The sequence below is a fragment of the Dipteris shenzhenensis genome, chromosome 16 (assembly GCF_047967505.1).
Source record: "Dipteris shenzhenensis isolate YYH24624 ecotype China chromosome 16, Dip_SZ_1.0, whole genome shotgun sequence".
NCBI lineage: Eukaryota > Viridiplantae > Streptophyta > Polypodiopsida > Gleicheniales > Dipteridaceae > Dipteris > Dipteris shenzhenensis.
This window is the reverse complement of record NC_141611.1, coordinates 48,006,206-48,030,827: the sequence shown is the minus strand read 5'-3', so window position 1 is coordinate 48,030,827 and position 24,622 is coordinate 48,006,206. Positions and strand designations below refer to the sequence as shown.

General features: G+C 43.7%; 2 protein-coding genes across 3 annotated transcripts; both read right to left on the bottom strand.

Annotated features, from left to right (window-relative positions):
- Positions 1–10,690: 10,690 nt before the first annotated feature.
- Positions 10,691–12,295, bottom strand: LOC147893063 (uncharacterized). The gene has a single exon (XM_087386841.1). It carries the CDS (start codon positions 12,293–12,295, stop codon positions 10,691–10,693), a length of 1,605 nt encoding a protein of 534 aa, XP_087242967.1.
- A 4,976-nt stretch (positions 12,296–17,271) lies between these two features.
- On the bottom strand, positions 17,272–20,806 carry LOC147893062 (protein MICROTUBULE BINDING PROTEIN 2C-like). 2 transcript variants are annotated; one of them, XM_087387504.1, is made up of 5 exons: positions 19,971–20,806; positions 19,702–19,788; positions 18,856–19,245; positions 18,456–18,671; positions 17,272–18,084 (listed from the first exon to the last, which is right to left on the bottom strand). In XM_087387504.1, the coding sequence occupies exons 1-5, from the start codon at positions 20,220–20,222 to the stop codon at positions 17,842–17,844; spliced, it is 1,188 nt and encodes a 395-aa protein (XP_087243630.1). In that variant the 5' UTR covers positions 20,223–20,806; the 3' UTR covers positions 17,272–17,841. The 2 variants fall into 2 exon arrangements, with proteins under 2 accessions (XP_087243630.1, XP_087243631.1); XM_087387505.1 differs by having other exon boundaries at positions 18,856–19,239.
- Positions 20,807–24,622: the final 3,816 nt, after the last annotated feature.

Below are 24,622 nucleotides of genomic sequence, written 5' to 3'. Positions count from 1 at the left end.
TTTATCTCTATTAGGTGCTCTCTTCCACCATTTGGAATCCATTACCTGAGTTGATTCTTTGCATAAAGACAAGGAGACTTTGAGTTGCCTCCTTTACTAATGTTATACATGCACTTAAGTGTTTTAAGATCCCCGGCCATGTGCCACTCTACTTGAAAATCACCTTTTCCTGCAACATGGAGATTCTCGCCTTGCACTTGTCTTTTGATTATTCTTGGTATTTCTGTTTGGTGAAACACCCAATCTAGTGTTTCATGGTCTTCTGTCTTCACCTGCTAGATTATAGAAAACAAAAGTCTTACTATAACAGATTTGAAAGCAATGACCAAAATCAAGTACAAAACAAAAAATGATCATACCTAGAACAAGCCTAACCACCATATGTGTTTCTCCGACTGCACACTAAAATACTTCGAACTCGCTTCAGTCAATGATGTATCAAGTGCTCCATTCATCAATGTAATAGTAACTCTTTCCATTTTCTTTTCCTTTACAACCTCACACTCATCCAGTTTGATAACAAATTTCAAAATGCCTTTGCACTCCTCAAATGTTATTCCATAAAACTCGACCATTCTTCTTTGAAGTTGTTGTAGATCTACAAATATATTGTTCCAAGGATCATACACAGTGGTTCCTTTACCACCATGAAATATTTCTTCAATATGGATATATTGCCCAATAAATTCATCTATACTTTCATTTAAATGACCTCTTATCCTCCACACGGTTGCTGGATTTGGCAGTAAAACTCGTTTAATCCTTTGATCTTTCAAAGTTGAGGATATCGCATGGAAAGTCAAACTATATCCCTTCCCGCTAACTCCACTAACATCAAGAGCCTCTTGGATTATAGTGCCATCAACTTGATTATTGGATACAAAGTCCTCTACAACATTGCGTTTGACTGTTTTGTATTTTTTTTCCTCAATCAAACCTTTTGCTACACCACAAGAAAGCAATCCTTTCATTTGTTTAACAGGAAGAAGGTTTGGATCCATATTTTCTTTTGCAGGCTCTAATAATTTCCTATAGTAACAACACAATATGCCGATATCATTCAGCACCTCCATTCTTGTTTTGCGGTAATGGACGAAATAGATATAGTCATTTGAGAGCCTTTTTGAGTATACAAAATGATAAATTTCAATCTAACCTTGCTTCCTGAATTCTTCGCTTGCATCCACCAGTCCTAGCCTTCAAATTTGCAATGTTTTTAATCTTCTTGCTACGTAGTCTGTCTCCAAGCACGGTTCTCTTCTTTCTTGCTCTTGTCAACTCTTTTTTACTCTTTGAATGCTCCTCAATTTCATTCTGCAACTGCTGCTCCAATTTTGCACGAATGGCTACCTCCTGCATCTTGGCACCCTTTTCTCGTAGGTACATCATTTTATACGTTTCCGCAAATGCAGACTGCACTGAAATATAACCAAGAAGTCCATTTTGTCCATCACCGGCAAACCTCAGTAATGTGTCGGGATTGACAAATGGAGGTGTAGAGTTTTTTACTTGACATTTTGGATATATGCTTCCATTGCACCATAAGTCAATATGTTGAAGCCCTTCTCTTCTCATATTTTCCCGCTGTTGAGCATTCAGCACCGTATCCTTTCGTCTTTTTTGTGCTGGAGCATATTGTTCTTCTAAGTCGATGTGAAGTTGGTGTAATCGCTTCTTCTGAGATAGTGACTCACTAGTATCGGCCATTTTTTGTGCTTCTGAGGTTGCAAAGTTTGCTTGTCAATCTCATAGTCGTTTTGTAACATGAATCGTGGAAGTGTGGTGGTATCCATGTAAATATTTTGAAAACTTGCAATCACCAAGTTCAGTGATGGATTCTTTATAAAAGGCCTGCACACGTCGGCAAAAGAGATGCGGAATCTTTGGTAAACAAAAAAAAATCTAAGGAGATATTTAATGCAAAATCGTGTTAGTCAGACAAAAGATTATCTTATTCCTTTCTGAATTGACAGTTCTATAGTCCTTACTAACAGTTCTGAGCCACATTTCCACATTTTACTATTTTTGAGGTCTTTTAGGAGAGAAATAAATCAAAAAATAGTGAATTTCTTACAAGGCCCCAAAATGAGCTCCCTTTTTCCGTAATGGAAGATGGAAGCAGATGTGGAACATTTATGCATAAAATTTTTTAGACATTGGCCACAGTCCCGTTATCCACAAACTCTCATGGATTAGAATGGCACTGGTGCCATTCTCTTGCCAATCTCATTTGTGTCAGTCACATAGAGAATCACATTAGTGCCCAATGAAGTTACATTTTAGAGAATTCTCCATGATTTGAGTTTGTACACAATGGCACTGGTGCGAATCTCATGCCATTCTCCACAATCTGAATGAGTTTGCCACTCTCATACTTGTTGGGATAAATGTGATCAAGGGCTTGTTGCTCTAAGGTGCATGTGTGCATCTAGAGGAGTCACATGTGTGTGTGTGTGTGTGTAGTAGAAGCACACCTTGTGCTATGAGGTGTCAAACAATGACATAGGTGATGATGTAATGCAAAGGCCCCCACATGGGGTGGTGCCTATGATTGTGGAGTTCCTATGATATAAGAGTTACCTCCTTTGATGTAGGAGAGGTGCCATTGATTTAGGATACCCTCTCTCCATTTCTATAAAAGAGGGACTTCCCTCTCACAATGAATAGAACACCCATTGCTACATCTTTTGTGTTCTCGCTCCTCTTGCCACAATGCATCTATTCTCCCCCATGTTCCAAAATTTGGTATAAGAGCCATGACCCTCCTTGAGCTTTTAGACTCCTAGGCTGCCACCTCATGATCTTCTTCAACCTTCTTCCATATCTCTCCCATTTTTTCCAATTCTACCCAAATCTTGCAACATCAATTTCTATAGATCCAACCGTTAACTTTCAAAATGCTTCTGGCTCCAACTTCCCCATGCTAGGTCACACCTCTTTACCGTTGGGATTGACGAAATTTTATTGTGAGCAGTTGTGCTACTTCGTTCTTTGGTCGCCAATCTAGCTCAAAATTCTGCCTGTTGGGACACAATTTTGCAAAAACTCTCTTAGTCATAGTTGAACTACATCATGAGCTTGCTGCTGATGAAATTTGAGCACCAATGCTTGCTATAATAAGGAGAAACATAAAAAAACAAGTTGGAGTAGGCGCATCTCTTCACGGTGACAACGCAAAATTTCACCATTCCTCTCTACTGGAAGTAGTCCTTAGTAAGAGCTTCCATTTTTCTTTGAAATCCCTTTCAAAGATTTTATCTTCCAACAATTGCACCCTCCAACTTTAGACTATTCAACTTGGGGGTAATAGTGATATGTACTTCTAATATGAACCATTGAATATGGTTAAGTGCTAGAAAGTTCATTATTATCTTAGTTATCTTTGGTCTTTTGGATGTTTGACCATTGGAAGTGATCTGAGCCATTCTTTAGTCTTATCTTTGGAGCACTATCCTGCAGTTTGGCAGTTTTTGGTAAATACTCATGATGCATTTATGATATATTTTGAAGAATATATTTGAATGCTATTTTGTGAAGGAATAGACATTGCCTTGTAAGAGGTAAGACCTTCCTAATGGCTAACATGAGTAAGATAGATGATCATTCTTTCCATACTTGACAAACTGAATTCATTCTCATGAAGAAAGGTCTATGGAACATTGCTTGTGGAAAGAAAAAGAAACCTTCAACAAGAAAAGGTGAAATATCATGGATAGTAAAAGATGAAAAGGCTCTAGCAATTATTTCTTTGGGTCTTATTGATGACTATGTTCATCACATTGATGGGAAGGACACTTCACATGATGCATGGAAGACACTTGACAAGATATGCGGTGCCAAAGGTAAGCACTCAAAAATGAAGATACTTATTCACAAAATATTAGAATGCTTTTGTGGAAAGACTAGCCACATTGAGGAAGAGCTTGAAGACAAGAAGAAGATCAAGGAGAACAAGGAAAAGAACTACATTAACAAAGGTTTCAGCAATGGCTCCTACTACAACTCCAAAGAGAATGAAGCATATCTTGCTGAAGGAAGAACAAATGAAGAATCAAAGTTTGTGGTAGATGCAAATTGGGCTTTCTAGAGTCCAATATTTTGAACTTTGGTAATCACTTGGTGACGTAGTTAATTTTGAGGTTTTCTACCTGGAATAGTACTCCAAAAAGAATTTTATGTGTTTTGCCTTTTGTAAATCACCTCTGGTCTGTAGGCCATGTGATATGTGTTTGCTCCCATGGTACCTCTTGCAGACATGAGAAACTAGGTCCACACAAAGGCCTAAGATTCATCCTTATACATGCAAGGGAGATAACCATTTTGGGGGGGGTCTATCCCATTTTTGTAAACCTTGTCCCTTGGGCACCTTTGCTAGCATGAGATCCTAAACATAGATTTATCCTTGACCACCATGAGATGGCATGTGTGACCACCATGAGATGGCACAAGAAACTATGTGACTAGATGTATCCTTGACAGGGGGTATGTTGGGATAAATGTGATCAAGGGCTTTCTCTAAGGTGCATGTGTGCATCTAGAGGAGTCACATGTGTGTGTGTGTGTGTGTGTGTGTGCGTAGTAAAAGCACACCTAGTGCTATGAGGTGTCAATCAATGACACAGGTGATGATGTAATGCAAAGGCCCTCACATAGCATGGTGCCTATGATTGTGGAGTTCCTATGAATTAGGAGTTACCTCCTTTGATGTAGGAGAGGTGCCATTGATTTAGGACACCCTCTCTCCATTTCTATAAAAGAGGGACTTCCCTCTCACAATGAATAGAACACCCATTGCTACATCTTTTGTGCTGAATATGGAGGCTCCGACACCAAAATACAGTGTGCTCTTGGGTAGGCCCTACCTACACCAAGCGAAGGTCAAATAGAATTGGGAGTACAATTTCATCTCTATGCGAAGAGGCAAGAAGAAGGTGTGGGTTGCAATGGGAGTAGTGGCGCCCTTGGCAGATGGATTGCGACTGGTACTGGCAGAAATGGTGAATATGGCAGATGACCTAGACAATGACGAAGGAGAGGCATTCCTCAAAGCCAACCCAGATTTGGTACTGCTATTTGTGATCGATATGGAAGAAATTACGAAGCATTATCTTCATTAGAATCTTTTTGTGGGCTCCATCAGCGTAGTCCAGGAGGAGCTGGCTGAACAGCAACAAGCAGCGGTCAACATGGATCTACGGGATCTTTTGCAGCAGGAGCAAGAATTTGAGGAATGGATGAGTTGAATCACAAGGGTGCAAGAAGATGCACTTGACATAGTCTTTTTGGCAGAAGATGGCGCATCAAATCCAGTGAAAATCAGCACTCTTTTGGTAGTAGAATTTTGAATCGCATTGGTGGTGCTGCTGACTAACTTCTCTAATGTGTTCGCCTAGGACTATGCTGATATGAGGGGCTTGGATCCAAAGTTCTACCATCAGGTGAGCTTGAAGCCGAATGCATCTCTGACCAAGACACAGAGTTATCGAATGAATCCACATGTGGATAAACAAGTGGCAGAGGATTTGGAGTGCCTATTGAGGGTTGGACTCATAGCACCAATTGAGAATCCGGAGTGGATCTCACCAATTGTCATTGTGCCCAAGAGAAATAAAAAGCTGTGGATTTGTGTGGACTACCACAAGATGAATGTGGCAATTATACCAGATCCCTTTCCTCTACTTTACATGGACTCAATGCTTGATGAAGTGGCAGGTCATGAGGTGTACTCACTTCTAGATGAGTACAATGGGTACAACCAAATCCAGATGGCTCCGAAACACCAGACAAAGACAACATTCATAACATTCTGGGGAGTATATGTGCGCACTGTGATGTGGTTTGGACTTCAAAACACTCCCTTCACTTTTCAACGAGCCATGCATGAAAATTTTGGCCCATATTTGACTTCTGGGTCATGTCATCTCGACGGACGGAATTGTGGTTGAGCCAGTGGCCATGATAATGCAAGCACCTGCACCAACAACGCCAAAAGAGTGCCTGCATTTCATGGGTCAGATCCACTGGCATGGTTGGCATTTGTGGTTTCGGGCTCACATGGCCATTCCCCTGAATGCACTAGCTCATGTGGGGCTGAAGGTGTTTTTGTGGACAAAAGAGTGCAACAGGGCATACAGGAAACTCAAAATTCAGCACTTGTGCACACCAGTGTTAATGTCCCCTGATTGGGCGAAAAGTTTCCATGTGTTCGTCGATGCTTCGGATGGAGACATTGGTAGTGTGTTAATGCAGGAGGATGCTGACAGATGGTACCGCTCGATCTATTATGCGAGCCAAAGATGACTTTCAATAGATGAGAATAACTATTCCGTCACTAAGTGAGAAGGATTGGGCATGATCTATTCTGTCAAGAAATTTTGGCATTACCTATTGGGACGACCCTTTGTGTTTCATGTTGACCATTCCACGTTGTTGTACCTCGTGAAAGAACAAAATCTTACGGGTCGACTAGCACGTTGGGTGTTGTTGTTGCAAGAATATGATTTCAAAATCATCCATCAGCTAGGATCACAGCATGTGATGGTCGATTACTTGTCTCAATTGGAGTCTAGGGAGATGTCGGCTGGAGTGGAAGATGAATTTCTTGATGCTAAGCTAGTGGCCATCTTCCAGGCAGATCCAATTGACGTTGAGCCTAAGGTGGTTTCAAAAAGCCCGTGGTCTTGGTATGATGTGATGTCATTTCTAACCACTGGGGTGATGCCTAAGTACCTAAATCAAGATTAAAGGAAGGTGGTGCTAGGCCAATTGTATTGCGGCATTTGACGGAGGCCTTGCTGCGATGTGTTCAGCCTCATGAGCAACATGTGTTTTGATGGAGGCACATTGCGGTGTTCGGGTGGGTACTTTGCAGGACCAATAACCATAAAGAAGATTCTACAAGTAGGTCTATGGTGGCCAACCATGCAGAAAGATGGTTCGCAAAGAGTTGCGATCTACGTCAACACACCTGAGTCAACCCATATATCATGATCGAATGCCATTGAACCCCATTTTTCCACTTGAACCATTTTAGAAATGGGGCATGGACTTCATGGGTCCATTCCGACTGATTGCAACTCGCATGCGAAATTGTTATACGCTTGTGGCAACCGATTACTGTACTAAGTGGGTGGAGGCATGGGCACTGCGAGATAACACCGCAAATTCTGTTGCAAAATGCCACTATCGGATGTGTTCACTTGGTTTGGTTGTCCGATTGAGCTGGTCAGTGATAGGGGTACTCACTTCATCAACAAGGTCATTAAGCGGATGAATTCATTTTACATGGTCATTCACAAGAAGTCCTCTCCCTATTACCCGCAAGCCAATGGAATGGCTAAATTGACAAATCATACATTCAAGTGGATCATCTCGCTGCTAGTTAATGAGCACCACACAGATTGGAACAAAAACTTGTTGGTCGCATTATGGGCCTACCACATGTCCTTCAAGGTGGCAACTAGACTAACTCCCTTCAAGCTGGTGTTTGGGATGGAGGCGATCACACCAATCAAGCACGTAGTTCCAAGCGTGCAGATTGCAGTGGAGGATAGGCTTCTTCCGCAAGACTCTATGGTGTTCCGTCTAGATGTGCTAGATCAACTAGATGATATACAGATGGAAATATATCATCTGACGCTGGAGGTTCAAGAAACGCAGAAGCGGAGTGTGGATTTGGCCTTTTTTAAAAATTGTTCGAACGTGGACAATTGGTGTTACTGTTCAACAACTGTTTAGGGCAGATGCCGGGGAAGTTGAAGTTGTGATGGTTGGGACCTTTCTGGATATTTCATGAGTGCGGATCTACTTCGTTCTATCTTGTGGATTTGCAAGGGTGTGTTCTCATGCATCCAGTTAATGGATTTTGATTGCATCCTTATCATCATGATGGGAGTCTTCAGTGCCCATTTTCGGTATCTAATGAAGCACCGATCCCTTACCAAGTTGAGGTGGAGGCAACAAAGCAATCACAGGAGGACATGTGTCAGTGTGCTAAGCTACATGATGACAAAAGTGTTCTGTGAGGTCTTGTCCCAGCTGCCATGCAACACCCTATCATCAAGGAGGGGTATCTTTTGTCACTTTTTTGCATGTACCTATAGCATTCCTTGTCTTCTTCATCACACTATCAGTTGTTTCAGCGTCCTTCGCCTTAATTACTTGCTCTCTTTGCATTCAGGTCTCTTTATTCATAGCTTCTTCTCATCGCTATGGTGATGGCGCACGCACAGTTTCATCCCTTCATACCACTGGTTTATATCGATTCTCAGTCGATCGACGCGCGATTGTGAAGGTTGAGGATTATAAGCTTCACCAACATTGATTGGATGAAGTAGTTGTTTTTGCCTATGGATGGGGAGTTGATGGTGCAGCCATCATGTTTGGAAAAGGAGATGGTGGCAGAGTTTGGCAACCCACCTCAAGGTGAGTATAAGCTGAGTGCTTGCAAGGATGTTCAGGTTTGTGATCTCTATCAATGGATTCTAGAGTCGGTCTGTTTGCAAGAAAAGATCTATATGATTACTCCCAGGTCTCATGAGATGATCATGGTAGCATAGCAAATACCAGTGCCTTAGGCACGAATTTTGAAGGAAAGAATCCATGCAGAGGCACAGCGGGTGGCAACGGCGGTAGAGAAGAAACAAGTTGTGAATTCGAAGATCGATCAGATTTTGGAAGTTTTGTTTCCCTTATGCTTGACTCTATTGTTCCTCGAAGGAATACGGCACTAATTTTCACCCTGGAGCTGGAAGGTCATCTACAAGATAGGCTCATCCTGTCGAGAGTCTAAGAAGAAGAAGCGTCAAGGTCCTTGTGGCACACAGGAAGTGCCGACAACAATGCTTTCTTATATTTTCCCCTTACTCCTTCCCATGCAGTTACGACATTGACAAGGGTGCCTGTGAGTTTGCTAAGCAATGGGTTATCGTCGATGTAGCTCAGTGTGGTGCCTCCACTTCCCCCATCAGTGATTTCTAAGCAGGTGACTGTTTCGGTGGTGCCTGCAACGATTATGGTAGGTACTTCATCAGGGAATCCTGTGGGTAGTGGTTCCCTTACTCGAAGATGGTTGGAGCAGCTCCAGCGCACAATGGAAGCCATGGCGGCAACATCCATTGTGGTAGTAGCAGTGGCAGAGGCGTTGCAGGTTACTATAGCAGAGGAGGTCATTGTGGTTTCTAAGCCTAGAGTGGTTTCTATGACGCCCTCGACTGGATTAACTTTGTGGTTGCAACCGACGCATGTGCAGCCCCAGTTTTGTGCACAGCTCCTAGCATGTATGGCAATGCAGTGTTGTGCGAGGATGAATCCCTCATGAGTAACGGCACTAGAGACTGAAGTTTTTCAGCTAGCAGTGAGAATGAGGCACTGCAAAGCCAAAATGCGAGGATGCAACAACTGGAGGAACAAGTTATGGTCCTAGAAGTCCAAGTGCAGGTAATTGAAGCTCCCTCGAAGGCCACACAGCAGTAGCATGTGGAGTATGTACATTGCGGGCATTCATGATGAGCTGTTACCATACCATACTACCAATGCACTGGTTGAATATTTGTGAGCTTTCCCTGGCTCGGTTAGCATCAACATGGAGCAAATGGATTTTCTCTTTGAGGCTTTGCAAGGAGACATGCGAGTAGAGTGGGATAAATAAATCGCATGTTGGTGAGAGGCAATGGCTCCGCCGACGTGTAGGGCTGTTGTTCCGCACCAATGTTGACCAGATGCAGATGGTGATGCGAGCGTCGGTGCAGTACTGTAAAGTGGTCCTCAGGTGTAGACAGTCTTTGGTCCGATGGGTTTGAGTGCTTCCGCAGCTGGGAGTGGTAATGCAAACAAGGGAAACAGGATGGTTGCGGAGTCAGCACCTGTTGGAGAAGATTGGCATGCAAAGTATGAAGAATTGGCTGAAGACATTGTGGAAAATATTGCTTGCTCATGTAAGAAAGTATAGGTTTTGAAACGGAAAAGGCATTCCTTGTTTTTTTGGTTGGAGCTGTGTGTAGATATGCCAATTACAACCAAAGACTAATAAAATTGAGGGCCATCCATTCATGGAGACATCGTTGGAGCCCTCTTAAATATATTAGAATTAGGACTTATTCCCATGTTACTGGTTAAGAAGTACTCATTAAGGATTTTAACAAAAGTGTACGCATTCTAATTAGGATTCAAAGTAAATTAAAGATTCATGAAAATTTGACCCAATGAAATAGGTACTTTAAGGATGTTTTGTGAAGGGAAATAAGTCAAAATATAAAAAATAAGGGTTTAGCTTAATGATTGGTACTTAAGATTTTTGAGAAGTATTTTTTAGGGTAAAGGCGTCAAGACCAAATTGAAACTATACAACATGGGTATTTGTTTAAAAGCTCTTGGCGTTACGAAGCTCAAAGAGAATGGACACAATAGTGTATAATCCAAAAAAAAAGATTAGAAATTTCTTGTTAAAATCATTTTATGCGGGTACTACTTGTGTCGTTGGGTGTAACTTTAATGTGACTTACAACATAGCAACGTAAGCTCGAGCGGATTGGGCATTTAAGCACCTGAGCTAGCTGCCTACGTTCCATTCCGTTAGGAAGAACAGTTGCTCTGTGCCAACATAGGCCACATTAGGTTTGTCCCTAGTAGTTGCCCTTATGTGCGCAGAGGGAGAGAGAGAGTAAAAACTTTATGAAGCTAAGAAGTCATGTCAAGTTCGTAAAGTCACATTATTCCCAACCGGCGTTGGTGCGTCGTGCTCCCAATCGTAGAGCCAATGAAGAGTTAATCTGTCACCAGGTCGAGCAGGGAAGCCGAAGGAATCAATGGCCTTCGCGAGTTTCAGGGGATCGATAGTGTAGTCAGGCACACCTGTGAAAGGTTCCAGACAAAGCTTTGTGTTGCCCCTCCTAGGATTCGGAACTCGATCCCGGAAGGGATTGGAGAGATCATGTTTGAGATGAAGAGCAGCTGCCATCGGCCTCATCCAGGAACGCAGGTTGGTTATATCAGAATAATTGACCTGAGGTTTTCCAAAATCACAAGGTCCAAACACCTCCACTACGCCGCTTCCTTCGGGCATGAAGAGCGTCGCCCACGTGAATGCACCATGCGCAATCACGAGAATGTCTGTTTGCGAAAACACGGAGACGAGAGAGAGAAAGGTGTAGTCTGCTTCCTTTGTTTGGAGAAGTTGGTCCAAAGAGCGCACCTCCATTTTCGGACGCGTGATGTTGTGCGCCAGGTAGTGAAGTACCTCGTCGTTGTTCATGACACGCCTTCGGCTTGTATCACTTCTTCCATAATACAGAACGCGAAGGGGCTGTGGAGGTAATCGGATTTGCGGCAACGGTAGGCCCAGGAATCGGAAGGTCGCAGATCGATATTTCCGTAAAGCAGGCCCTGAAATTTCTGTCCCCAACCTGGTGTGATCGATGCGATCAATATCATGCGTTTGCAGTAGAAATGTCTCAAAGCATAATATTGTGTCCGGGTCGAAGTCACGGACCCTAAGAAGGTCGGAACCTGGCCATATTTCCATGAGCATACGGACCTGCCATATAATCTGATCTCTATCTTGATGGCGAGGAGCTTGTTCCAGCCATTTTTCAAGTCTGTGAACGAGAAAGTGATGCACCGGAAGGCCAGGAGTGGTCTCATTGAGAGGAGCCACGGAGGCGGCCAAGCGAGGCCAAATCCGTTCAGCAAAGTTATGGAAAGTGTTCCCCTTGCTGTAAGGAATGAAGTGAAGAGTGTTCCCGGGGATCCAGGTGGCGTTCTGGGGCTGGTGCGGCGAGAAGACGACTCCGGCGCAATGGTCGGTGCTGGTGTTACCGCAAGAGGCATAGAGGCGGTCCCAGAGGTGGCGCAAGGCGGGGATCTGGCGAGGGCCAGAGAGGAAGGTGTCGTGGAGGGAGGGGGGGGAGAGGCCGATGAGGAGGAGGGAACCGGAGGGGAGCAAGCAAGAGTGACGGAGGGCGATGTTGAGGTAGAGGTTGGGGTTGGGGAGGAAGGAGGAGGAGAGGGGGGGGGAGGGGGGGAGGGAGCGGAAGAGGGAGGGGGGGGGGGAGGGGGTGAGGGAGGAGAGGAGGAACGGGAGGGGGAGGGGGACGGAGAAGGAGGAGGGTGGCGGAGGAGGAGAATGGTTTTGGTTTGTGGGTGGTGAAGGTGGCGGAATAGAGGAGAAGGAGAAGCGCAATAGAAGTTGGCCTGCTTCATCCGAATAGTTTACAGCCAGCCATGACACGCAAAGAGCTGCAGCCGTCACCACCAGGACCATCACCCGTTTCGGCTTCCACCTCCACTCCATCGCCATCAGTTTCTCCCGTCCCCCCCCCCACCGCCCCCAATACTTAACTCCAACCCTTCTCCTTTTGGTCAACCCCAGCCCTCGCACGTCCCCCCACTCCCCATGCTTTGGACGTGCAAGTTATGTCCTTACAAATTGTTTTTGGCCTCCCCTATATGAGAAAGCTATCGGAAATTGGAATGGTTCGTCTCCATTGGAAGGTGAAATGTTTTCTTTTGTACTTTTTTTGATTGTCCATGTGGAAATGGGTTATTGGCTTTTGCATACATGGTTTCATTAGGGGATCTTAAGGTATTGATTAGGGAAATCTACTGAGCACTGTGCTTGGGAATTTCATGTCTGCGATTCATTGCATGTTCTTCTCTTGTGGACTGGTTTTGTTAAGGGTAGTTCTTCACGCTGTTTTCAATGGTTAGTGGTACTTTTGAGGCATATCCTCCTTTAAGAGTCGTCTCTAGAGTTTAGATCTGAAGCTCTTTAGGTCATCTTTGTGTATGGGAAGTTCTTCGTTTGCTTTGTTTTGGCAAAGCAACTACCACATTTCTTGGGCTCCCCTCTCTCCTCAGCAAGGGTACGCACACCACCTCAGTTCTAGATTTTGATTAGCTCCTCCTCCTCCCTGCTTCACCTTTTCGCTTCCACTTCACTTCTGTCAAACACAAAAAGTTAAGCAGCCAAGATTTGTATATTGTCAATTTTTGATAGCTTATCAATTTGAGGAACTGCTCCTGCTTACGCTTCATTTCTCTCCTTGCATTTTGCTTTCCTTCACTTATGGCTCATGTCTATGTTTACGTGTGATGTTTGTTTGCACTTCACACACATCATTTGCCTCTCCTTCCTGAGCTGGCTTAACCTCACCTGCCTACTTGTAACTCCTGCACTTCTGCAATTCCGACCCCTATGCAATAATTCTTTCCCATAGTTTGCTGCTAGTGAGGGCATCCAGTTAAGGTTGATTGAGATACCTATGGGTGTTCATATGTTTGAGTTATAATGATCCCGTCTCCCATTTTTTTGCAATTCGTTTGCTTGTAGAACCTCCCCGTTTTTAGTCTGGGAAAGGTTGAGATCCATTTTGCAAGAGCACCCAAAAAAGCTACTCAAAGATCCAAGCAAACCTCTGGGATCACGAGAGTTTTGGTAGGATGGTGAGACAAACACACATTGATGAAAGGACTTGGTGTTTAATGGGTTGCAGTAAAACCCATCCTTTAGCCACCTAAAGGTATATGGGGCCAATCCAACCATCCATCGTAGGGTGCTACATGCTTGGTACATGTTCTGTAGTTTTGAGAAGTACTCGCAGTGGGTGAAGATGAAAGAGTGGAGTCTGGATCTTCAATTTTCGTGTGCATCTTAGGTGCAATTTGTTTGGTCTCCACTCCAGAGAGACACAAAGAGAAGATTGAGCTCAGATTGAGAAATGAGAACGTTCAGGAGGTGTGGGCTGCAGACTAGTCCTATGTTCCTATGATCTTGCAAAAAACGATGTTCCTAAGCGAGGAGGCAATAGTAGATGCCTGTCACGTCAACTGTCCTTCCGAATCAAGATTATACCATGTGTGTGGCCTTTTTGTTAAGGAGCAGAAGGTTTGGCGTAAAATGTGCACGAGCTTTGAGTCACTGATTGATAAATTTTTTGGAACATGAAAGGCAGGTGATAATTTGAAATCAACCTCCTTAGCTCAAAGAGCTTGAAGTTACAATTAATTGTTGACAAACCTGATGAATCTCATTCATCTTGTTTTCTAATTAAATGCTAAGTAAGGTTCCAATAGAGAAATATATTGTGGATCAATTTTGGCAAGAAGCAACAACGTTCAATTTGGGAGGCAAAGGGTTTATGGATTTATGGGAGGCAAGTAGTGAGTAGTAGTTCTCAATCCCTTATATGTAAAGAGACTGCAATTGAGGACAAGTCAAAAACATCATCCCACTAGAATCAAGTGCACTCCATGCAACACTTTATTGTGATAATTATTGATCAAATGCATCCATGGCGATGATAGTTCCTTTTTTTTTGGCCAAAGCTCAGGTTAATTAATCATTACATTGGGCACTAAACAAGGCAGCTTTGACAACACCAAAAATCCAAATTTCACTAACCCACACATATTCCCACCACTTATGTTTTTTATATAAAAAGAGCCCCATTGAAAATGGAGGTCACACATGGACTATCCTACCATTGTCACCCTTGAGAAACGATAACCTAAAATGGGTAAGTTGGTGATCATCCATTAGCTTTCTTCTTCAAGACTGTAAGAAACAAGAAGCTTAGAGAAAATGTTTTAGTGGACCTAATGAATGCAAATGGTACTCTAGTGCATGAGGAATCTAAGATTGCAAAAGTGTTTGTGCATCATTTATCAAGTATTACAAGATGTGAACGTGCTTTGGCTCCTGATTATAAGGTAAGGTTGGATGCATTTTTGAGTAATTTGCAACATTCGGTATTAACCTATGAGGCCATGCAATTGGAAGAGGCCCTTCTTCATTTCAAAAATCAAGTACATAGTTTTTAGTATGGCCAAAGGTAGGATGCATAGCCCTCATGGAATTGGACCCATAGAATTTTATCAGCACAATTGGGAAACTTGCGAAAATGAGATGATAGAATTATTAAATTGGTGAGTTATGATATGCATCGTGTCTCAAAGTCTCAATACTAGTATAACAAAGCTTACAATGAAGAGTCAAAATGAATATATGTTGGGACATTGGAGACCACTATTGATGTTTAATTGTATTTACAAGGTTATGGCCAAGTCAACGGCAAACTGTGGGTCAATCATCACCAACTCCTTGAACTAACCCCTTCTCTCAATCTCCTGGCATGTTTCAAGAAGGCAATGGTCTGGGTGCTTGATTTGTTGAGACAATCGACGTAGTTGGAGTCAGGGTAATGTTGGGTCGAAATTCCATTAGATCCTCCATCAAAGAGCGGCTGGATGATGCACTTTTGTGACTCAAGAACTCTAGCTTCGGCTCAAGGATCAAAGCTCAACCAAGGTCAAGGGCATAGATTTAAATCTCTAGCAATTGTCACTTCTATTGTTGGATCCCATCGCTCCCTTGACTTGTTCATCCGAAGTACCATGGCATGCCAACTTTTCCTTACCTTTGTAGGATGTTCTTACTTGTGGGGAGAGTGGAAGGTCCTGGTTGCTCTTCTTGTCCATGCTCTGTGCTCTTGTCTGTGCATTATGTAGGCCAATTGCAAACCTCACTGCTCTAAACTTGTGAGAAGGGAATGGAGGGTTGCTTCTCTCCTCCTCCGAACTTGATTGAATGTCATAGGTAAATCTCTTAAAACCACATCTTGGTATGTTGAACACACAGTTTGTTCACTAGGAGGCATACCACTCTTCAGAGGTAGGATAGGTCTTGATGGTCGACCTTCTTCCCTCAGATATTCCTTTGGATCCACTGAGAGGGACAAGGGAAATGTCTTCTGAGGGATATTCTCTGCTGAGGAATTGGGGGAGGACTTCCTTGAAGACGAGTCTGCTTGATTCACTTGTGCTAGCCTTTGTGATGGAGGTGGTCTTCGTTGGAGATGAGGCCTTTGAAACTGTGCCACCCTTAGTTTATGACCAATAATATGCGGGTTGTCGACATCCCTTGCCACCACTACTACCTTGACTATAGTGACATGAGATGCTGGTTCCTCGTTGCCATTGGGATAGTTCTATTGTAGTGGTCATATGTGATGCATTCTATGCAAGATAGTTTCCCAAAGGGCTGTGTACAATCATCTTGGTAGTGGCCATACTCACCACACCTATAGCACATGATGGGTTTGTGCAGATGGGGCTCGCTCTTGGACTTGTGTACTTTGATTGACTTGGTCTGTGTCCTCTAAGAGGTGCCAACTTGGTCATCTTGTTGTTCAGTTATGTTTCTGTAGTTGTGATTCTTATGAGCATGAGCATTGTTGTTTTCCTGGTGTTTTTCCTTTTCTTAGGGTTTCACTTCTCAAAGGACATTGAGAGCTCTCAATAAGAATCCCAATACACTAGGCAAGCTCGTAGCTCAAGCCTTTATCTCCACTCTCTCCTCTCCGCCCCTTACCAATGATGATCTAAATCCCCCTCCCCTCCTCTTCAACCTCACCTTGAGCCGGCTCCTCCTCGTTGGAACTGTCCTCCCTTCCTCCCTACAAGTTATCCTCATGTCTCTCTTAGCCATTCCGCCACTCGTCTCTTAATGGCTTGGTGATTTCTTAACTCGCCAGCCTCTCCTAGTTGGTGCGAACTACTCTATGTGCACCTCCTAGTGCCTCTGATTGGCTCCATGTGCACCATGTTCTCAAGTCCACCAAGTGATCATGGCACATCACCTCAATGTCACATCCCTGGATACGTCATTGTAATCCAATTAGGTCATAGCTTGCATCACAGATAAGGGACAAAGCACTCTCTTGAGTAAGCTTGTATTGGAGGTCGGGAGAGGTTTGCCTTCGTGTGATTGTGATTGGTGGATTTCGGGCGATCTTGGGATTGCGATGTCTTGAAGTGACTCCTCGTCGTCTAATGGACGGTTTGCGCCAACGACTGAGGGAGGATCTTGTTTAAATTCTGGGTTGCCTGGCCTGATTTTGAATTTACCTGCGTTGCTGCGCATTTTTGGGTTGCATCGTGACTGTGTTCGTCATGATGGTGATCCTGACGCTGCTCTGTTTATATATTGTGGGTCGTGCATGGGTGCAGATGAGTACGTGGGCTGTGGCCACGTCCTTACTTTGAGCGCGAGCATGTGCCCGGCTTGCCCAAATCGCGCGCACGGGATAACTCTCCCGCGACGAAATTAAGGAAGCGTGAACGTTTACAATGCAACTGTGACAAAGGCAGTCCGAACATTAGATTGGGGCAAAGATTGAAGAAACTGTGTCCACCCAAAACACGCGTCAAAAGCGGCATAGCAAAGGCACCCAGCAACACAACCACCACGAGCATTTGGAAAAATAAAACCTGCACTTGAACTGTGCATTTGCACTAATAAATTTTTGCTCATCGCACAAGAATATTCATGCTCAACATGGGACATACAGGCACGATATGGCGACTTATAATCGAGCGCGCAATTTGTTAGACGTGTACAAAGAAGCCGTATGTACATGGAGCTACGCTTCAGCTGCCAGTCCTTTCCGCCTCCGATGAGGGCAATTTAGGCTTCTATTGGAAACCTATACTGAACGACGAAGTGATTGAATCGATATTACTAGTGTGTAATACTGCAAACAACTACACATTTGACATCCACGCAGGTACTGAGATGCTGAATGAATTCAATCTATCTGCTACATGTAATTATGCCTTTGGCATAAAACTTTTCTCCACCTGCTAGTGGCACAAACAAAATTCTTGCACCTTCGCTGAGCGGAGCCAACTCATCTGCTATCAGTAGGATTTGGAACGCAAAAATGTCCTTAGAGGCGTCCCTTTGTGTAAGATCTGAGGTGTTCTTCTGGTTCCCCTCTTCAGGTTGCCAGCCACCGTCGGTGAAGAAACTGTAAACTAGGAACTCAATGCCGTCCTCACCAGAGTCTAGCACAACGAAAATTTTGAGGATTGCACACCTAGCAAATCACTCGCAACATTGATCACTGCAGGGCGCATCACAAAGGCCTGTAGCTGCGCCCTCAGCTCTGCAACAACTGAGAGTACCTCGTCACCAGGATTTTCCTTGGCTATAATCAAGGCCTCCAAATATTTACGCCTTGTCAACTCCATGTTTTCGGCCTCCTCTTGGGATATGGAAGTTTTTTGGGACTCCGTCTTTTCCATTTCCTGCATAAAAATTTTCAACTGTCCTGAGTTAGCAGGGGTTCTAATGTACACATTTTCAACTCTCCTGAGTTAGCAGGGGTTCTAATGTACAACGTTGGACCTCTACACCCAAGTCACACCATCGACCTTTATTATGGGGAGGCCAGAACGTTTTAACAGAACCAAATTAAAACTTCGTCTTCCAAAACAAAAAAAAACATGCATCGGCTTCTGTTTGACTACATAGATTCTATCAGGCAATCTCGCTCCAACCTATATAGAGGTTGCAGGTTACAGAGATGTCGAAACAAGCCGATTACGCTTGATGTTGAGAAGCGCTACGTAACACTTTGGATTGAGAAAAGCAGCATTTTTAGAAATATAAGGCTCACCATTGATGACACTGCACACATGGTTGAACTCTCAGGTTTCTCTGCTGCTAGATTGTCGTCCAAGCTTGATGCAAGGTTTTGCATCTGGTAAAACAGAGCTGCCACTTGACATCGTAGGCCATTCAACTCCTCCTCGACGTCAGCTGCTTTCATGCCCGATGCTTCAACATCTGCTTCAGCTTTTTCTAAAAGAGAACAGAGGCCCACTACCTCATGCTGCAGCAGCCAATGCAAGAAGTAAATCCTCAAACATGAAAACAGGGGAACAGTCTCGAGTTGCAGTTAGGAAAGCTTCCAATTTTAAAGGGAAGGGGCGAAAATCGGTTTTGATTTTAAATACTCCTCGGACAATTTCATGTGATGAGTGTCCAAAAGATCAATCGAAATGTAAATTTCTTACCTCTTTCCCTGATAGTTGATCTTGAGCTTTTTCAATCTCATGCTCTTTCTCCCAGATCTGTTTCTGCAACTCCTCAACCTTTTTCTGTAGTTGGAGGTCAATTTGTCGGGAGGTATTTTCTGCAGCTTGCAATTGTGTCTCTTTGTCCTGTAGCTTTTGCTCCAACTGTTCTATCTGACTCTGAAGCTGAAGAATTTCGGCCTTTTGATCTACTTGATGATCTGTTGGGAAAGAAAGCATTGGAAACTCCTCTGAATATAATTCGCGCTTATCGAGAAGCATATTGTCAGCACTGTCCCAGAGCAAACTATTTTGAAGCTCCCCTCGTTTACTCCGCACTAGCTCGCCACGACTCTTTTTCACTTTGGAAGAATGTTCAACAGCCTGGAACTTCAACATAAACCATCCTTGCACGGTTTAGGGGAGACAGATATGCATGACTTGAAACACGAAACATGACCATTGTCCAGGTGTTGTATAAAGCCAGACACTTTGACGATTATTAATAAGGCCATTCACACGAAAGGATTGAAGTTTTTGACGGAGAGAATCGAGATTAAACGGACGCAATTCGCGTCGCAGCTTCAAGATCCGTAACACCCCAGTGGAAAAATCAGAAAGACTATCACTATGATGGAAACAGGGAAGCTAAATGCTTAAATTAAGAACTGAAGACAAAAAGGGGTGCGCCCAAAGTGACAAGGTCGACAAATGAGAGGCTTAGATCCATACGCTAATGGCAACACGGAGAGCGGAAGACAAGCTTTTAAGGGGATTTCAGGTGCTACTGGTCAGCAATTCAAAGATCAAAACGAGAGCTAGCCTAGATGTAAAACATCGACATACCTTCTTCATTGGCCAGGTATCACAGGACGGATTAGGGGTGTAAATTAGAGATGCATGCCGGGGGAAGGATTTGCCGCCCTGCTGATCCTGGAAGCATAGGAAAAAGTTACGAATAGGGACCAGAAGAATTGGGGCGTTGAGAAAGGAACAATTAGATCAAAGCTAAGATAGCGTCAAAAACAGAGCAGGCATTGCCGCATGGGAGCAGTGTTCTGGGGGAGGTAATTAGCAGATCGACGAAGAGAAGAGCTGGGTTACAGGAATCTTACCATAAGGGACTCGACGAGAGGGATCATCTCGACCAGGTTCTGGTAGAGCACTTTGTCTACATTGCCGTCACTGCCGATGAGAGGCAGAAGAGAGGGAGAAGAAGAGGAGGGAGGGCTACTGTTGTGGGCAGTGTCGTTCCATGGGGGTCGGCCTACTTTTCTGTGGAGGTGGGAGAAGAAAGGCTGAGGAGGATGGGAATCCCAGCGTCTGGAGGAGTGAGGAGGAGGGGGGGAAGAGTGACCAACCTCCATAACTGCCGAGGACCAAATGGAGGGGAGGTCACGTGGAGGGGAGGGAGGGTGGGGGGAGCCACGGCATGTGGAAGGGAAGAGGAGAAGAGATGTGGGTTGTGGGCGATTTCTCAGATGTGGGTGGGTTGTGGGCGATTTGTGAGAGGTTTGTGGGCGATGTGGGTTGTGGGCAATTTGTGAGAGACAGAGAACTGCAAAATGTGGGTTTTCGAACAGAGCATTCTTCTCCCAACTCCAACCAAGTCTCTCTTTTGTTGTCGATTTCTGAGATGTGGGTTGTGGGTTGTGAGCGATTCCTGCCAAGCCTCTCTTTCGAAGCTTGTGGGCGATTTCTGAGATGTGGTTTGTGGACGATTCTTGAGAGCCAGAGAACTGCAACGTGTGGGTTTTCTTCTCCCAACTCTCACAATGTCTCTCTTTTGGGAGATTTTTGAGAAGAGACAGAGAATTGCAAAATGTGGGTTTTCGAACAGAGCATTCTTCTCCCAACTCTCACAAAGCCTCTCTTTTCGCAGATTTTTGAGAAGAGACAGAGAATTGCAAAATGTGGGTTTTCGAACAGAGCATTCTTCTCCCAACTCTCACCAAGTTTGAGAAGAGACAGAGAATTGCAAAATGTCGGTTTTCGAATAGAGCATTCTTCTCCCAACTCCCACCAAGTCTCTCTTTTGCTACACCCTTTGTTTGTGTCGCCTCCCCCTCTTCCTCCCTCCTCCTCGTCTGCATCAGCCCTCACCCTCCTCCATCACTCTTCCCTACTCCTGATCGTTACATTTCACGCGAATAACGAACAGCCCACAACCCCCCCTCTTCACGCGACCACCCTCGCACCTCCTTTCGCCCCACCCATCACCTCATCCCGGCTCATTTGGCCGCCGTACCTTCGCTTTCCCACGCGTCAGGCGCCATGTGCGCGCTGCATTCTTTAAATTTTACTGCCGTGGACTAGGGACATGGCCATTCCGATCCCCAGTACCGCGAGCACTCTCCTCTCTTGCAGCTGAAGGGGATCTCCGTTTGGTTGGCAGAATGTGAGTGTCTGGTTTTGCTCCGATGACCGATCTACTGTCAGGTGCTATCTGGCAATAAGGGTTGTTGGTTTGTTTCTTGCAGACCGCCATGCTTGTATCGTTTGGCACGTTCTCACTTCACAAGCATCTGTCTGCCTTTTGCTTTCTCGCAACCTTCGCTATTCAATTTCACGTTTCTCGCCTGGAGGCTGCTAGGGTGATTGATGAAGAGAGGTGTATAATAAAGAACAGCTAGTTCTCCCGCAGACTCAATAGCCCTATCCAAGGAGAGTATGGAGTGTCCAAGAAGGAGAGATCCCTGACTACAAACGCTTCACACAGTTCAAACTTCAAAAAGATGGGAAAAAAGGTGAGGTCTAAGGGCAAGATCACGCGTGCAGACTGACGACAGGTGAACCAAAGAAAAGCTCTACCCAACTGGTTTACTGAGCAATATTGAATGGCAATCTAACAATTCTAACCCGCTAGTCGCACATGGGCAGTGTGAGTGTGTGACTACTTGCCTTTTGTATTTCACCATCGTAGCTCCTTCTCCCCAAACGGGCTATTTTGATAATAAGGAACCTCGAAGAGGTCAATCTAGCCCACATTTGGGCCATGGCCTTCTCAAGACTTTGAAAACTAGTGTGCTCCACGAGCCTACATAGATTTTTGCAATTGTTTATAGATGTAGCTCTTGATGTATTCAATTGTAGATTGAGCTCAAAATTGTGTAGTTTTTAAATCCATGGAGCACTGAGTTGCAAACCTTAAACACAATAGGAGCCCTAACTTTTTAGCATTTTTCGAGAGGAACGAATAGGATCATGGACAGTCAATTAAGACTTGACTTCCCTGCAAATGTCAAGGGTACTGCTCTCGTTTCCAAGATAAGTAATGGCCAAACTAGCACTTTTTGAGAATTGAGCCCTACTCAATACATGAAATGCCTAAGGCATTACTTGCAAAAGGTCTTCAATTATTGGTTTAATACTTTGTTAACATGGCAGTTGTCATCGCATACAATGGGTTATGATCTAATGTGACTTAGACGATGGTAGCATAGATGTAAGCATTACCCTTTAAGCTTTCATCCATCATGGATGTCTCTTTTGATTCTCAAGTGCTTGCTCGTATAGTAGAGAGCATGCATAAGAAGAGATGATTGGTGAGCTTCTCAAAACATGAATCTAATCAATTGCAAGAAAATATTTAATTTTATACTTTTTCTTGATTAAATTAGTTTCTCTCTCTCTCTCTCTCTCTAGCCACACAAAAGTGTGGGTAGAGAGATGTTGTATTTCCATGCTAAATTTTATTAAGCACGAGGAATGGGCCTTTTTTGGGTAAGTTGGAGTATTAGGGTTTGTGTAATGGTAATAAGGTAGTCGCTTTTTGAAAAGGACAATGTATCGGCCATCCATTCTTTTTCTCCAATACCAGTTTTTTGTCCCACATGTTTTTCTTTTTCAAAAGCCAATTTATATTAAGGATTGCTTAGAGGATGCAAGTACAGGCAAAACGTCAATTGAAAAAAGCCAAGTACCCAACATATATGTTGCCAGGCAGATTGTAGCAACATTGAGAGAGTTCCAACATAAACATGCGTACCATAGGCTCTCTAGCCTTTGTAATCAAACAATAGTCTCAGACTAGTCTCCTAGCAACCTTTTCAAGCCGAAACCAATCCTTCACCATATATGAACTACCTATCATTAATGGAAAAAAAGACATAAGTCTCTCTTACTAGTCCAACCGTCCCCAAGATCCAACCCGCACCCCTTTCCACCACTAATGTACCACTTCATCATCTCCATCCACAAAGCAATCAAATCTTGGGCAACTATTTAGTCATATTAGATGCTCTAACATATCAGTTCATCCTCAGTCGTATCAAATGCTCCATTGTGTTAGTTGAGAGAGAGAGATCAAGGTTAGAATGGAATGAGCAAATGATTGTTTGCTTATTTAGAAAGAATATTTTTAATCTTTTCTCTTGTCTTGTCTATGAGTTTTGTGTTGCTATCATAATCATGTATCACGATGTTATACATTTCTAGAATGATCTGACCTTAAAAAACTCTATTAACACTTTAGCAACCACGATAGCCAAAAGGGCTCGTATGGATTCATGTCCGCATGTGACAAGTGCTATCACCACCAATAGGAACAACGTACCTTGCTCTCTAGTTATTCTTTTTGAAAGTGGCTGATAGGTCAATGCCTTGGTTGCCACATAGAACTTTGAAGAAGACAACCTTTGTTTCAATGATTTAGAAGGTGGTGATGGTATGGGTAGCATAGTATAGCAATGCACATTTTGCCACTGATGATGCCTTATGTGATGCATTTTCGGCAAGGTACCTCGAGGAAAAGAGGGTAGTTCATGTTCTAGCACAATTGGGCCGGATGGACTAGAAAGATCTCATAGTAGATGGATATGTGGCTAAGTTATGATGATTACCACAAGCAAATTGACCTAATAGTGAGGTGTTCAATTCCTATTTTGTTCATGAATCATGGTCTCTCTGCAAATCTTACAAGTTTTGTCACATCTATTGAAATCACAAATCTCAATCTAGAGCCAGTGGTGGAAGCTACAATTACATCAAAACAAGTGTTGGTCCACAAGGCCAAGCAACTTGGAACCACTAATCAGTCAATTTCCTTCGATTCGAACAACATTGATTTGGGGAAGACAAAGAGGACAAGCATTGTGAATGGAGAAGGGAAAGCAAAAAAGGCTAAGAAGATGGCTCTGGAGAAGTCCTTCACTAAAACTAAATCTTCAAAGATGGTACAAGTGCCACGCAACGTCTCTAACAAAATCTATGGTGTAATCAATGTCAAAATCGTGGACATGTGGCTAAAGAATGTGGTCTCAGTGAACTTTGGTGTGACACCTTTCAGACCTCAATGCACACCATGGAGGTTTGTTGGCACAATGCTAGGCATGCACCACCACCTCTTATTGGGGTGACAGTCGCAAGCATAGCATGGGGCCCTTGTAGCTCAATCTGAGTAGGCTACCAACCATACTAACCTCGACAATGTCTCGCTAATAGCAATGCATTGAGTGGCTAGTAAATGCCTCAACCAATCATGTGATGTTATTATTCAGTTCTTGGACATCGAAAATGTCTATGTGAAATACAAAAAAGGCATCAAGCAAGAAAAGAGTAGAGTAGAGTTTGGTAGAGCTCAACATGATGCTTTAGCATCAAGCAAAAAAAGAGCTGAGTAGAGCTAAACATGCTAATATTAGGAAAAAGGGGAGCTCATTTTGGGACCTTTTGGCCAAAATAAAAAATAGCCCTTAACCAATGGCCATAAGGCCAATGTAGCATGGGAAATATTAAAAATTTTTGAAAATTTTTGGGAATGTCAAAG

Excerpts from the sequence above, each read along its gene's own strand:
- LOC147893063 (XM_087386841.1), bottom strand. The coding sequence starts at position 12,295 with ATGGCGATGGAGTGGAGGTGGAAGCCGAAACGGGTGATGGTCCTGGTG.
- LOC147893062 (XM_087387504.1), bottom strand. The coding sequence starts at position 20,222 with ATGGAGGTTGGTCACTCTTCCCCCCCTCCTCCTCACTCCTCCAGACGC. Across the intron at positions 19,246-19,701 it reads ATACCTGGCCAATGAAGAAG|TTCCAGGCTGTTGAACATTC; the intron begins GTATGTCGATGT and ends TTTATGTTGAAG. Across the intron at positions 18,085-18,455 it reads TGTGTGCAGTGTCATCAATG|GAAATGGAAAAGACGGAGTC; the intron begins GTGAGCCTTATA and ends ATTTTTATGCAG.